Source organism: Podarcis filfolensis (genome assembly GCF_964270895.1).
Source record: "Podarcis filfolensis genome assembly, chromosome: 3".
NCBI lineage: Eukaryota > Metazoa > Chordata > Lepidosauria > Squamata > Lacertidae > Podarcis > Podarcis filfolensis.
In genome coordinates this window covers 59901129-59917099 of record NC_139606.1, presented here as the reverse complement: position 1 = coordinate 59917099, position 15971 = coordinate 59901129, and the positions used below count along the sequence as shown (strand labels likewise).

Here is a 15971-nt window from a genome sequence, read left to right as displayed (position 1 = left end):
CTGGGAAAGAGAATATGAAATCTGAGTGAAAGGATAGTCAATGGAAGGTGTATAGCATTCCATGTTGGGTGGCGGACCCCTGGGCTGGGTGGGGTGAAATGGGATGAGAGCAAAGAGGGAAGGACTGTCTAAATGTAGGGAAGGGGAGTAGGGAGAAGATTAAATCTCCTTTCACTATCTTGCTAAAAACTAGTGGGTGGGAGGGGAGAAATTCCTCTCCAAAACGGTACCAGCTAGGCTTTGGAGAGAAATTCCTCTCCAAAACGGTACCAGCTAGGCTTTAATTTAGATACTGATTTCCCATCCCAGCAAAAGAAAGGTGATGATGATTAAATTTCTATATGTCCCTTTATCTGAGGAGCACACGGCAGTTTACCATTTAAAAATACAAAAATAAATAACACAGTAACAAACAATGTACCCTCCTCCAGTTTAAAAGGCCACAGATTGTTTAATTAGTCAAAGACCTTGGAGAAGATGAATGTTTTTGCTTGGTGCCTAGCGTCATCTACCCTGTAGGCTCTTCGGTCACAGAAAGGGGCTGTGGCAGAGCACAAACTTTTCACTCAGAAGGTCACAGGTTCAATTCTCAGCAATTTCAAGTAGGGCTGGGGCTGACTCCTGCTGGAAACCCAGGAGAGCCACACCACTATGGTGTAGAGTAGACCAAGTGTTGTTGAACTACAACTCCCACCAGCCCCTGCAAGCATAGGCAATGGCCGGGAGTAATGGGGCTTGTAATTCAGCAATATCTGGAGCCAGTGGCATAGCGTGGGGGGTGCAAGGGGGGCCGGGCGCACCGGGCGCAACATCTGGGGGTTAGGGTTAGGGGCGCAAATCCACGGGTTAGGGGGTGCAAATCCACGGGTTAGGGGGCGCAAATTACTTGCCTTGCCCCGGGTGCTGACAACCCACGCTACGCCACTGTCTGGAGGCCCAAAAGTTCCCTCAGTAAACAATACAGAGAAGAGGAATGGAAGAAGCAAAAGTCCTTAATTATGTGTGCCATTTTGTCATATTTCCTTGCCATGTTTTTCTCCCTCCCCTCAATACTACCTATTGAGGCACCACCACTCCCCCACCCAACCATGGCTGTTGGATCCTTCCCTATCCAAACAAACACCTCAGAACCTGAACCCACTTCAGTTTCTTCGTTTTCATTCCAGAGACATACTACTACCAACAACAAGTCAATGTAGCCTACATTACATTCCCCACAGTGAAATTAGACTCCCCACTCTCAGTGGGAAGTCTAGTCAACTAGCTATCTTGTTCATTCACTCTCCCTGGGTGCCTAACAATTAAAATATCAGTTAAAATCAGGCAGAATCTTATGCCCACACCAAAAGGACGACCCATTATGACCACCCCTTCTATTTTATTTATTTATTTATTTATTTATTTATTTATTTATTTGATTTCTATACTGCCCTATACCCGAAGGTCTCAGGGCGGTTCTAGCTAATTGTCCAAGCAGAATCTCAAGGCAGCCTTCAGACTTCTTCAAGGCCCTGCCAGAAACTAGAGCAGTGGGTTGCACACAAGCCCAGGAATCAGGGCAGGTAGGCAGCTTAGGTGGAAACGGCTTGCCTCGCTGCAGCTGGCCGATCTTTGAGACCTCTTGAAATGGTTGGCTTGACCTTGCTCCTGTTCAAGATAATTGCCATGTAAGCCTCTCTGTTGTTGAATATCAGCTATTGAAGAAACACTTTCTACGGCTGCCAATGTGCATTTCTCATGTACTAATTATATGGTACAATGACATTTCTGAAATTCTTTTACGATTGTGACAGAAACAATGGGGGTGTAAGAGAGGCATATCATTAACTAGCCGGAAAGCTTGAATAGAGAACAACTTTTATGTTGTTGGTGCACAAATAAACTATTAAATGGCAGTTTCAAAATAAATAAATACACATTTGATGTGTGAAAAATAATCCAACTCTGAATTTTGTTGTCATTTGCTGCAGTAACTGCTGAGTAACATTTAAAGCCTTCATTCTTAAGAGATAGGGTGTGTACTATATTTGCTTATCTTTCTAGTAGATAAAGTGTACAATCAGCATTTAACCATCTCAGGGTTGATTGCGTATTTCTAATCCATCTGAATGGAGCAGGAACCGGCAAGCCACTCCAGTATCCCTGCCAAGAAAACTCCAGGGACAAAAACAACAGGCATATAGTGCCTGGCGTGTTCTGGTCCATTGAGTCACGAAGAGTTGGACATAACTAAATGACTAAACAACAACAACAATCCATCTGATGTCTGTATATTCTCTCACCTGCAGGTTTGGAGAGCTGCTGATTGATTGTGAGCTTTGATCAGCACTTGAATAATCAATACTTTTAACCTCTGACAGCCTGTGATATCTTCATGTTCTTGATGGGCCTTGCCTGTGGTACTGTTGATGACAATTTGTAACATTGCTTCTACAAAGTATTGTATTTTCCTCAGTGGTAGTGCCCTTTGAAAAAGGCCATTGTGGCTACTAGGAAATCACCTTCATGGTGATATGAAGAGAGGAATTTAAACAAAATTTCCCCACTTCAATAAAAAGAAAGAATCCAGATGGTGCTGGATAAATGGAAAGGGGGGGGGGACTCCTGAAATCCATAGGTATTAACCCTATAAGTAAGGTAAAGGTAAAGGGGCCCCTGACCATTAGGTCCAGTCCTGACCATTAGGTCCAGGGTTGCGGCGCTCATCTCGCTCTATAGGCTGAGGGAGCCGGCGAACAGCTTCTGGGTCATGTGGCCAGCATGACTAAGCCACTTCTGGTGAACCAGAGCAGCACACGGAAACGCCATTTACCTTCCTGCCAGAGCGGTACCTATTTTTCTGCTTGCAGTTTGACATGCTTTCGAACTGCTAGGTTGGCAGGAATAAGCAAGGTAAAGGTATATTTTCCTATGGGACTTGTGAGGTTGTTTTAATTAGACCTTTCTTGTAGCAATCTACAGGAGAGGAAAAACACAGGAAAGACTGTAAAAGGAGGTGAAAACAGGGTAATTTTTGCTATGGAATATTTCAAGGATCACTTCGTTAGAATGCTAGATAGCAGCTAGAGGGTTAATCCCAGCTTCCTTATATAAGCAGCACCTTGGTTGCTGCTGTGTCAGGTTACATACATTTGCTCTGACAGCTTTCATATGGACTACTTAAACACTGGAAACTGTTTAAGCTGTTTCTTCATATAGCACATTCAGGTAAAGTTAATATTTTTAATGTGTTAGATTATTTTTCATAGAACCATAAAATAAGGAATGTAGGAAAGAGTATTTAAGATTATAACAGGAGGTTACCATTTTTAAGAAAACCTGTTTTTCAGAGTCTCTAGTTATTACAGAAGCATGTTTAGAGGAAAGTGTCGAATATATTTGTTGCTGTTCTTAAAGAGAAATAAGGCTAAAAGCACAACACTATGCATGTTTACTCAGAGCAGAAGAAAGCCCATGTGTACAGATTTTCCTTCCTTAAAAAAAGAACAAAATTTATAAACTGCTTGATTCATCTAAGCAGTTTTCAGGAAGTACCTCCTTCCATATTTCCATTTTGGACTAAAACAAAGGGGCGATTTATGGTGCATAAAAAGGATTAAAAGTACAACTGTTATTTCTTTAATGCTGATCTTGTGAAACACTCTTAGTTTCAAAATAACTGTCCAGAGTCCAGAAAGAAATAACTGGCCAGAGTCCAGAAAGGGATGAAATAATCCACATGATAGTCATGTGATACAAGTCAGCTGATACAGTGTGGACTTTGCCATCCCTTTTCCTCTCTTTTCTTAGCCTTATTGGAACTTTTTTCCTCTTTGCAGCAGACGAGCCCAGCAATGATTTCTTTCCCATCCCCATGGCATGTTTTTGTTTATCTCCTCCTGCTGGATCCAGGGGCCTCGGCCTTGGACAAATACATTGCAGCAGTATACGAGCACTCAGTCGTACTGGCAAAGCCCACCCCAAAGCCTGTTTCTTCTGAAGAGGCATTAAAACTGATGAACAAGAACATGGACGTTTTGGAAGAGGCCATCAAATTGGCCGCAAAGCAGGTACTATTCGATAAAGTGACTTGATTTATCCTGTGGTGGAGAGATCATCAGCATCGTTTCTTTTGACAGGGTGCACACATCATTGTGACTCCTGAAGATGCCATATATGGTTTCAGATTCACAAGAGAAACACTTTATCCCTACCTTGAAAACATTCCTGATCCGCAGGTCGACTGGATTCCATGTACGGACCCAAAAAGGTGTGTTCGGATTTTGTTGGTTTCATACGCAGCCTTAAAAAACAAAATGAAAAAACACCCTATAAAGGCACTTCAGTATGGTGGCTTCTTCCATCCTTGTGGTCAGTGTTATAATGTATGCACAGCTTCAAATAAAGGTGTTTTGGAGAAAGAGAGGTTTCTCCAAAGCACCTGGTAACTGCTGGGAAGTCACATTTATGGACTGCACAATCTAGATGGCTGATGGGCAGGCAGAGGATCAAAATCAGGACTCCAAAAACCCTGTATAGTAGATTAGACTGGGAAATGGTGACTGTTCCAAGCTTAGCCCGTAAGCTATGTCACTAAACAAGTAAGTCCTGAAAGACTTACACTGGCTCCCGGTACATTTCCAAGCACAATTCGAAGTGTTGGTGCTGACCTTTATTTTATTTATTTATTTTTAAAAAATATTCAAAATTAAAACAAAACGTATTATCCAAAAATATATCACCCTTGTTTCCCCCCCCCCCATTTTCCCTCCCTCTTTTTTCCTCCCCCTTTCCTCCTTCCCTCAGTTCCAGTCTTTGGTTTTTCTGAGACTGCTGTTTTCTGCATGTTACAAAGTTGTATAGATCCTCAAACTATTTAGCTGATCATTATCAATAAAAAGTTTGTGAATGTTTATTCAAAACCTGCCAAGGAGGACTTCCGGGTTGGTGCCATTGTTTAATGGCGGATTCCCTCCGAGCTCCGGAGGGAATCGGCTCCGTAGCGTCTGGGTCTGGCCGCTGCGGCGAAGCGGAGACCCTTAAAATCACAGGCGCGGATGCCTGTGAACACAGAGACTCGGCGGGCACCATTTGCGCCCCCCCAATCCGCGACGGAGCCTTTTTAAAGGCTTCGGAACGGAGGCAGGGGAAGGCGTGGTGCTGAGAGTACTCCCTCGCCTACGGAGTGAAGCCGCAAGCCATTGACAGAGAGCGCCAACTTCTTCTAAGATCGATTGGATTCTAAAACATCAACCCGTGAGTAATACGGAGATTGGAACTTTAAAAAATTTCTTATCTTGGATTTGGAACGAGCGGGAAGGGGCTAAAAAGGAAGTCCACCCCCCCTCTTTGTAAACAACTTAAAGCAAAGGACTGGGCAGCTAAGGTCGAGAGAATCTGTTTCTTGTTTTTTCTAACAAAAGATCCTGACCTCACGGTCTTGACATCATAAGAAGATATTCTGGAGGATAAAAAGAATCTTGGGAGCTGAAACTACACCCCCCCCCTAGACCCGGGAATGTCCGATGAGAAAGCCTGTTGCATGGAAGATTTTGACAGCTGTCAAGTGAGCTGCTAGTCAGCTAGTTGTCAGCTGGAAAAAGAGAACATTGTTTCTGCTGTTTTTGCTGGTTTATTCGGTATAACTTGTTGAAAATAAGGTTGATACAAAATAACTGGACTTTTGGTTTTTGAGCTGAAAGGAAGATCAAGGAATTAAATCCCCCTAGAGGGGTAACAAGGATACTACATTACAAAAATGGCTGGAGTGTGTAAATTCCAAGCAGAATTGGACAGAGCACTTGTTCTCTTGGGAAACTTACAAGATGAATACGATGCTTTGTCTACAGAGGTATCGCTATTACACTGGACAGTAAACAACAGTTTGGAGTCTGATAAGGATTTGAAACAGGAAGCCTATTCAACTGAACAAATAAATGAAACTGAAAGCGTAGACACGATGGAGCAATATGGTGTTTTTGAAGAAAACGAAGGAGGAGATGGAGGTTTGCAGGAGTCAAAGGAGAGCTACAATATGAGGCCTGACATGATGATAAAAAAGGACAATAAAAATTGGATGCGGAAAGCCTGGTTTGATTGGGAGTTTGGAAAATGGAGAGATCCTCTTTGGAGGAGATCTGAAGACCTGAGGATTATAAATTTGTTGAAGGTGGAAGCCGGAGGTGTGGGGACATTTGGATTTGAAAGAAATTTGAAACAAGAGTTGGATTACCCCATAGGCTTTGCTTTTGCTTTTAAGTATGGAGGACTGGCTAGAAGCAACACCGATTCTGTTGGGCCGGAGCCCCTCCGAGACCTGGGGCTTAACATCAAGGTCTATCAAAGAGACCGGCAGAAAGGAACTGAGAGAGACATAAGGGCCTCGGACCTGAGATCTCCAGGCTAAATAAATAATATAAAGACTGATGGATATTGGTTGGGGACTGGAACCGGGAGAAGGGTGGGTGGAGGTTGGGAATCCAAAGGGTACATAAGGATAATTTTGCATTGCTTTGTTTGTTTTATATTTTGTTAGTGGTAAGGAAATTGGGTAAACCGTGGAAGGGAAATTTTGGTCGACTTTAGGAAAAAGGTTTAAGAATAAATTAATGAGGTATAAGTATTGATGTGTAATCTTAATAAGGTGAAATTGGTTTTTTCCTTTTTTAAATTAAGTGAAAATAAGGCTGTTAAAAATAAATTGAGGAAATGGAAAAAAGAAGTAAAGTAAAATAATAGTATGCTAGAATAAATGTTTAAGTTAAGGTGAAGAAATAAGTTAAGGACTTGCTGAATTGACAATTTAAATTGGAATACAAGAAGGGGAGGTGTGAGGAGGTCTGAGAAATAAGGTTGAGGAAAATAAGTATCAGAAACTTTATGTGTTTTTTCTATTTTTCTGTTTAGTTTTGAATATGCTTTTTTGTGTTGTTTTTATTTTGTTTATTTTTTGTTTTTGTCTGTTGTGTGTTTCTCGAAAATACCAATAAATATTTAATTAAAAAAAAAAAAAAACCTGCCAAGGAGTCCAGTTCACTTTGTTGCATCTTCAAATACTTTGTAAAGGGTTTCCATTCATCTTTAAAGTCACAGTTATCCTTGTCCCATAACTTATATGTCAGTTTTGCCAGTTCTGCATAGTCCTAGTACGTTTCCAAGCACAATTCAAAGTGTTGGTGCTGACCTTTAAAGCCCTAAACAGCCTCGGCCCAGTATACCTGAAGGAGCATCTCCACCCCCATCATTCTATCTGGACACTGAGGTCCAGCGCCGAAGGCCTTCTGGTGGTTCCCTCCCTGCGAGAAGTGAAACTACAGGGAACCAGGCAGAGGGCCTTCTTGGTAGTGGCGCCCGCCCTGTGGAATGCCTTCCCATGAGATGTCAAGGAAATAAACAACTATCTGACTTTTAGAAAACATCTGAAGGCAGCCCTGTTTAGGGAAGTTTTTAATGTTTGATGTTTTATCATGTTTTAAATATTCTGTTGGGAGCCTCCCAGAGTGGCTGGGGAAACCCAGCCAGACAGGCGGGGTAGAAATAATAAATTATTATTTGAATTTGGGTCCCTTCTATCTATATTCAATACTCTAACCATGACACCACAGTGATTTGTTCCCTTGTTTTGATGGTGTTTGTGGTTAGAATGACCAGACCATACTTCCTAGAGCACTTAGGAAAGGAGGATGAGGAAATGGAAAAGCAAGAGCAAGTATGGGCTGCCATTTTGATAGGTCAGAAGGAAGCTGAAATATACTCCGAGTCGCAAAGTGATTTCATGCTCTTTATTCAGCTCATAGTGGTGAGGAGGAATGAATGAATGAAAGTCCTCTCAAAGTATCTGCTTTATATACATTATTTACACAGTGGGCTGCACATGATTGGCTAATTCCGGAATTCTACTGTAAGCCAATCAAGTTGTGGATTCACTTCTATCTGGAGCATGATTGGGTGGTTCCTGCCAACCAATCATACTGCTGCATTGTTCTAGGACCAATCAGACTGCTGCATTCTGAATCCTATTGTTCTAGGGCCAATCAGACTGCTGCCTTTTGGATCCTATTGTTCTAGGACCAATCAGACTGCTGCGGTTTGGATCCTATTCAACTCAGTAAATAACAGAAGCTATTAAGGAAGAGCTCAGTGGCAGAGCATTGGTGGTTTTTCACTTTGCATGCAGAAGATTGCAGGTGCAATCCCCAGCATCTGCAGCTATGGCTAGGAAGGACTCTTGTCTGAAGCAATGGAGAGCCCTTGCCAGACAGAAGGAGTATGAGGTGTTCCCCAGCAGAGTTATTACCTCTCCCCTAACACCCCATATACCCAAACATACATGCTTTACAAATAATATGCCAACATTTACTTCTTGGCTGTGGAAAACCTACAGCTTCAATCACAGCTTCCAACTGCACACTTCTGAGGGCCAGAAGCAACAGAACAAAAGAGAGGGCGCTTTCATTTAAAAAAACATTTTGTGATGAATATCATAAGCAGCTGAGCAGGAAATGAGTTGAAAAATAAATATTTTGTGTGGGAAGGCTTTTAGAGGAAGCTATGTTCACTTAGGCAGGAATGCACTAACTGGCATAAAAGATAGCGAGAAAGATTGCACTTGGAGGCTGTGAAGGAAACCAACTGGGAAGAGTACCACTTCCCTGCTTTCTGTGTAATTTTTTTATTAATAAACACTTTAGAAATGTTAGTTGGTTGTGGAATGTAATTGTACAGTATTTGGCTTCATAATGTCAGAATGTTGGGTTTAAAAGATAAAATAAAATAAACTAGCTTCTGAAAACATTCCACAGTGACGTGTGATGCTTGAGATGAGCTATTTATTTATTTTTATATCACATAACCCTGAATAGTTATGCTACATAAATGCAGAACAGAATGGGAAACTTAACAGACAGATTTTGCTTATAATGCAAAGTGCTGGCAGGGTGATGGTGGAAGGAATTTGGAGTGGAGAAGGAGGTTAAGCTCCACCACCCCACTCCACCCCAGTCCTCAGCCACCCACTGTTGAATCAACTTTTTAAGAAAAGGGAAAAAGCTGTTGTGCTGCAGTTATGTATGTTGATGTGCAACATGTTGTTTTGTCCCATTTGCTTGAACCTTTTGAGGGTCATATTAAATGCTACATAAAAGGTAAGGATGCTGTGATGCCTTTAAGGAAGAACAGCAACAAGAAGTTGCCAGCTTGGATACAGGAGCAGTGTTGGGAGGGTCCACTTAATTCCCCACCTCCCCCAAGCTATTTTTCTAACCACAGGGAGAAAGCTACTGGGACAGACAACTCCCCATTTGCACGCGTTCAAAGCACATGCATCGACTGATGCACATGGTGTTTTTGACATGGGAAGGGGGCAGGGTGGGGTACGGCAGAAAGGGGTAAGCTGGTTTTACGCACGGCCCGCCAATGTTTGTGGTGCCTCAGAACGCAATCCCTGTTTAAGTTGTTGCCTGTATACATATATTTTACCCACAGATAGAAAAATAACAGCTCAGATAAGGTAACTTTGAATGGATAAATGGCTGGAGGTCAAACATCCCCATTCCTCTAACTGACGTCCTCCAGTGGCTGCATTTCAGTTTGAAAAATTTGGGCAACATTTATCTCTATGTAAGGTCTAGTGTGGCCCAGAATATGTTTTCTACCTTCTATCTATTTAGGGCCCCTCCAGATGGGTATTTTGCAACATGTCACTGATGCAGTAATACTTCATTAGTGGTGGGTTAAGGGATGACCCTCACATTGTTTCGCTTTATTGGCTGTTCTGCAGTGCTTCCTCAATGTCACTGCATTAGCGCTGTTGGGGGGGGCACCCTTGCACGATGATGCAACAAAAGTGGGACCAAAAGAAAAACACAAAACCTGGAACATTTGTATAAAAGGGTGTGGGATTTCAGCGAGAAGCTATCGGACATCGAAACAGCCCTGAAACTTTTGAAGGCTTAAACAATATTAAAATCAGGATGGCATATAACTGCCCTGATGTCATCCTTAGCACAAATCATCCTGAATGTATAATAAAATGGAAATCTGAAGGGGCCCTTTATTTCCTACAATCTGGAGGAACATGGGGCTACTTTGCTATGAATGTTAGCGTGTTGTCTCTCCGTTCAGGAGATTCAACTAGGTTGTCTACCAATGGATCTCTCTTCCTCTGAGTCCTTCATTTCTCTGCTTTTCTGTGCTTAGATTTGGACCTGCCCCAGTGCAAGAAAGGTTGAGTTGCCTGGCAAGGCACAACTCTATCTATCTGGTTGCCAACATGGGAGATAAGAAACCATGTAATCACACAGACGCCAAATGCCCTAATGATGGTCACTATCAGTACAACACCAATATTGTCATGGACTCGAATGGAAAACTCGTGGCACGTTACCACAAGGTAATTCATTTTTACAAACTAGGTATCATTGGCCCCCACCCATCCCCCAGTTATAATATTGTATAGGGTGGAATTGTTTTATGAACTGGAAAGAAAAGGCAAGAGTATGTAGGATGCATGCCACGTTTTGCTGTCTATTACTTTGCTCATTTATCCATCTACTTTAAATATATACTCTAATAAAACTGCAGGTTATTACAACAATCCTGCCAATGTTCTTACAATTTATCTGTCAATTTTCAACAAACCTTTTTTTTTAAAAGTTTGTTATCTTGATTTCTTATTCTTCTGGTAAATTTCACCATTTCTGCCTATTCCATAAGTTTTGGTATCCATTCTTCCTTATTTAGCTTTTCATTAATTTAAATGAAAATTAAATAACTTGCAGTACACTTTGTAGGTCACTTTTAAGTACAATAGTTTCTTTTTAATATACCCAAGTACCTTAATGGTGTGTGGGTGGTTTTTTTAAAAAGGTGTTATCTTTCCACAGTTCAATCTCTTTATGTCGGAACACCAGTTTGATTCCCCCCCAGAGCCTGAATTGGTGACCTTCAGTACTGCCTTTGGGAAATTTGGTCTTTTCACCTGCTTTGATATTCTGTTCCATGACCCTGCGGTGACCCTGGTGAGCAGGCTGCAGGTGGACACCATCCTCTTCCCAACAGCTTGGATGAACGTTCTCCCACATCTGACTGCCGTTGAATTCCATTCAGCATGGGCTATGGGCATGCGTGTCAATGTTCTGGCATCTAATACCCATAGGCCTAGCTTGAAGATGACAGGTAATATACAGTTTTCAATAAGATTATGTATAACTAGTTATACACTAGTTGGCTGGCCTCTCCCATCTTAGGACCCCTCCAGATGGATGTCTTTGTTTTTGTTTTCTGAGGGTGCATTCTGCAAGGTCACACTGATGCACTAATAAAGCATTCATGGTGGAGTTTTGCTGAGCTGTCCAGAAATCATTCTGCTTTATTCGATGGTGCTTCCCCAATGTTACTGCATCGCTTGCACTGTAGCATAACAAAAGGGGGACAAAAAAATAAACTGGAACTTTTGCGGCATAAAAAGTTGCAGGATTACAGCACTGATTGGAAATGAAGTAGATGCCAACAGTACTTTTAATGTATTTTAAATATTTTGTTGGAAGCCACCCAGAGTGGCTGGGGAAACCCAGCCAGATAGGCGGGGTATAAATAATAAATTATTATTATTATTATTATTAATAATAATAATAATAATAATAATAATAATAATCCATTATCATGATACATTATCATGATACCACCATGAACACAAATCATTATGAATACACAATAAAAAGAACAACTGGAGGTGCGCTTAGTATGCTCTTTCCAAAAATAGGTTTCGAAAAGTTCATAGGACTTCTGATGGCAAAGACTGGGCTGTAGTTGGCTCTCTTTTAAACAAAGGCAGACAATTTTTGCCTCTGATTTGGCCTTTAGTCGCTATAAGGAGCCTCTGGGCCCAAGCTGTAGCAGAACTTCTGCTTGACCAGGATGCCAACTGGAGGCTTTAATTTTTGTTTCTTCACTGGGCTGAGTCTGGACCAAGGAATCTGTTTCATCCTAAGTCTGGGAAGGAGGATATTTGTCTCAGCGTTCCCCCTGCCTGACAAAGTGATAATCATCACACCCACATTGAAAGGAGTACAGCATGTGGGTTTTGGGTGTGTGAGAGTATGTGTTGGTCAACTTAAATGGGTGCTGTCTGCGGTTATGACAGGACGGGCAATATGAAGCAGCTGCTTCTGTCTTTCTGTTTTGTGTCGTTCTTAGGCAGCGGCATCTATGCACCGGATGGATCCCGAGCATATCATTATGATGCAGAATCAGACAAGGGGCATCTTCTGGTTGCAGAGCTCGATTCCCATCCTTCTCTTTCTCCTACCCATCCTGCCCCTGTGAACTGGAGCTCGTATGCCACAACTATCAAACCGGTCCCCAAAGATGGTGATTTCACAGGATTGATTTTCTTTGATGAATACACTTTCTCTGAACTCGCCAAAGAAGCTGGCAATCTTACCGTCTGCCAGGGAGCATTCTGCTGCCATTTGAGCTACAAAATGACAGAAAAGCAAGAAAATGAAGTTTATGTGCTAGGTGCATTTGACGGCCTTCACAAGGTCGAAGGAAATTACTACTTACAGGTCTCTTTTTATCTTCTTCTTATGAGGGAAGATGGGATCTCATTTTTATTCATCATCGGAGAGAGGGGAGAGAGGAGGAAGTTCTAGATATATTGTCGTATATTGCCATAGAAACATAGGTCGTGATCTGGCTCAAGTTAAGCACTTTTAATATAATGTCCTACAAATTTCAGCTGGAGAGTTGAATTTAATTTTCCAGTTTAAATTACTGGAATTCCATTGCTTCCCAAGACGGAGGACAACAACAACACAACAATAATATGTGCTTCCTTCTTGGCTGGCTCGTGCCCAAAATAAAGGAAAGAAGAAAACCTAATTCCAAAGTCTTAGTAACTTGGTTGTAGCTAGGTGAACTTGGAGCAAAGTTCTAATGAGTTCAGTGAGGCTTACTCCAAAGTTAGTGTGCACAGGGCTGCAGTCTAAATATGGCCTTCTAGCCCCATGAAACGCTGTCACTGATAATTAAGACTGTGATTGTATATGGTATGTTTAGTTATTTAGTTCTGGAGTAATGAGATATGCACCTGTTTCATAATTTTGGAGACCAATGTGCCTGTAGTTGTGTGTGGAAGTACACTGGAAACTAGGTGAGGGCTGTCAAATGTAAGAAATCAATGTTGGCTTTTTGACTTCTTACATTTGACATTTGTAGGGTGTTCTTGTTGCAGCTAACACCATCAAGGAAACTTCTTGAATCAACTGAGTGAGCAGTTGGGTGGCTTGCTTATTTATTTATTTATTTATTTATTTATTTATTTATTTATTTATTTTCAATTTATAGCCTGCCCTCCCTCCCAAAGGAGTCCAGGGCAGCAAACCACAATTGATAATAAAGCATATTTAAAAACAATTCCAACACAGATATGGACTGGGAAAGATCTCTACTTAAAATGCTTGTTGGAGAAAGAAGGTCTTCCATTGGTGCCAAAAAGACAACAGAGATGGAGCCTGTCTAATGTTGAAGGGGAGAGGATTCCAAATTATTAAGTGCAAGAATACTAAAGGCCTGAGTCCTACATGGTGCAGAATGGACTTCCTGATAAGATGGTATCTGCAGGAGGCCTCACCTGCAAAGTGCAGTGATCACCTGGGTATATAAAGGGTATATAGCACATATAATACTGTATTAGTACTGCAACAGTTCTTATTGTTCTTATACCGTAACCAACTTAGTTGTATTTTAAATCAGCGCCATTGTTGTAATGGTACAGCAGCAGTAAAATTTATATTTATTCTGAGTGCTCTCCCAATACATTGCTCTTCTTCCTTTTAGATATGTACATTGCTGAAGTGTGCAAGCACAGACCTACAGACCTGTGGCCAGCCTGTGACAACTGCTCACACCCGCTTTGATTTCTTTTCTCTCAGTGGCACATTTAGCACTAACTATGTCTTCCCAGAAGTCCTGCTCAGTGGAGTCCAGTTGGCACCTGGAGAATTTCAGGTAGGGCGGTGCTTCTAGCAAATGTTTTCTGGCTGAGATGGAAAAAAACTGTGGCTGTATGGTATCAGAATGGAAAAAAAATCCTTTAAGGATGTTATCATAAACAAAGTTCAGGTGGCTCAGTAGCCTTTTCAGGACAAGCGTGGGCTTCTGAAAGAAATCATGCTACCTCTGTCGTGCCTTCAGCTGTACAGGGAAATCTATGGGGGCCGCACAGACTGTAGAATACGGCCTTGGTTATTAGGCCAGGAAAGTTACTAGCATGGATTATTATTTTTTTACTGGCCTACTCAAAATTGTCTTCTACCAATTGGCTTGGTAGAGGAGAAACAGATCTCTCCATCCCTTCTATGATAATTCACTTTTCTGAATGGATTTCTACATATATTTGCCTATACAGTTCCACTAGTGCAAAGGGAAGCACCAGCACAAACAGAATTTCCTTCTCTTCCCCTCCAGCACACACCCTGCACCATCTCCAAATCCAGTGCTTCTTTCTGGGGGGATGCAGGGGTATGCATACCCCTGAACATTTTGTGAATCTTTGTACTTTTGTCCATTTACTGTATTTATTTTCCCTGATTTGAACTATGAAATGGTGATTTATTTATTTTTTGTCAAAATGAGAGTACCCCTAAACATTTTTTTTAAGAAAAAAAGTGCTGCCCAAATCTGATCTGGAGGGTTGGGAAAAACCTTCAGAACAGATTTAAGAGGGACACGTGTGCAGAAGGAGGGATGGGGGGAGAATGTTCCATTGTGCGAGGGAAATTATTGTTCTAACAGAATGTTCACTTTAGTGCTATGTTGCATAAAACCTATAATATTGATATTGTGTGCAACTATTACTTTGTAACTGTTCCCTCCTCTTTTTGTTCTCAACTAGGTTTTGAGTGATGGACAGCTGGTTACTCATAATGGTACATCGAAGCCAGTCTTAACGGTGACACTTTGGGGCAGGTGGTATGAGAAGGATCCTCCACATCCCTACATACTCAGTGGGGTTGTTTGAGATGTTCTGAGCCGGACAGTTCACAACTGTGAAAGAACGCAAATTGCTTTTTGTTGACTCTGACATGACTGGGCTGCTACAGCTTGCTGTGATGGTCACATAGATTATTTTGCTTAGTTGTTGACCGTCAAATCCCAAAGAACACAAGTTCCTCGAAGATTGCATTAATAAAGGTCAAAGAATTAATTTTAGCTACTCATCTTTTATTCTTCTTCAAACAGGAACACTTTCTGAGTTTCCATTTTCTTATTCCTGAAATTACCTGGGGTCCTTGGTTGTTCACTTCTATCAGAGAACTAGGCCTCTGCACATTATGTGCACCATGAATATTCTGGGAGAAAAAATGGCTCCTGTGACAATCTTATTTTGATGACGTTAAGGTGATGCTGCACATCACAGCTGCAACAGGGCATGGACTACGGCAAACATGGCCTTATACACCATGTATTTAAAGCTCATGATTTCCCTCCAAGAGTTTTGGGTATTTTATACTTTAAGCGTGTTAAGGGTGCTGGGAAATATAGCTTTGTGGTGGGCAAACTACAGTTCCCAGAATTCTGTGAGAAAAGTCATGTGCTTTAAACATACAGTGTATACACAGGATTTGCTATATAACTGGCACTCTTGTTTTCCTCAAAATGGAGGATAGATTTTGAATTGAAAGTCAGAAGAGAAATGTGAAGATAGGCAGCAGAACATGCTAAGAATCCTCCTGTGATCAGGATTCCTGTTTTATCAGAGTTCCCCAGTTGCAATGAGAATTTTACACTCTTAACATGGAAAGGAATGATATAGCTTGCACACAGAGGGGCATTGCAAGTGTCCCACCCGAACCCCACACTTACCCTACAGGTGTTTGCCTCAAATGTATCTTGCTAGAAAACAGCGGGTGGCATCCAATCTTCCTCTCCTCTCCCCTCCCCTCCTCTCAGATTTGCTCCAGAGGTTCCTCTGGCTCTCTGGAGCAGAT

At 41.7% G+C, this 15971-nt stretch overlaps 1 protein-coding gene across 2 annotated transcripts; it reads left to right on the top strand.

Annotated features, from left to right (window-relative positions):
* The first annotated feature begins 2100 nt into the window (after positions 1-2100).
* Positions 2101-15192, top strand: VNN1 (vanin 1). 2 transcript variants are annotated; one of them, XM_083607788.1, is made up of 8 exons: positions 2101-2288; positions 3819-4049; positions 4119-4249; positions 10177-10369; positions 10863-11154; positions 12175-12545; positions 13819-13989; positions 14876-15192. In XM_083607788.1, exons 2-8 carry the CDS (start codon positions 3834-3836, stop codon positions 14999-15001), a joined length of 1500 nt encoding a protein of 499 aa, XP_083463914.1. In that variant the 5' UTR covers positions 2101-2288; positions 3819-3833; the 3' UTR covers positions 15002-15192. The 2 variants fall into 2 exon arrangements, with proteins under 2 accessions (XP_083463914.1, XP_083463913.1); XM_083607787.1 differs by lacking the exon at positions 2101-2288 and adding an exon at positions 3119-3207.
* Positions 15193-15971: the final 779 nt, after the last annotated feature.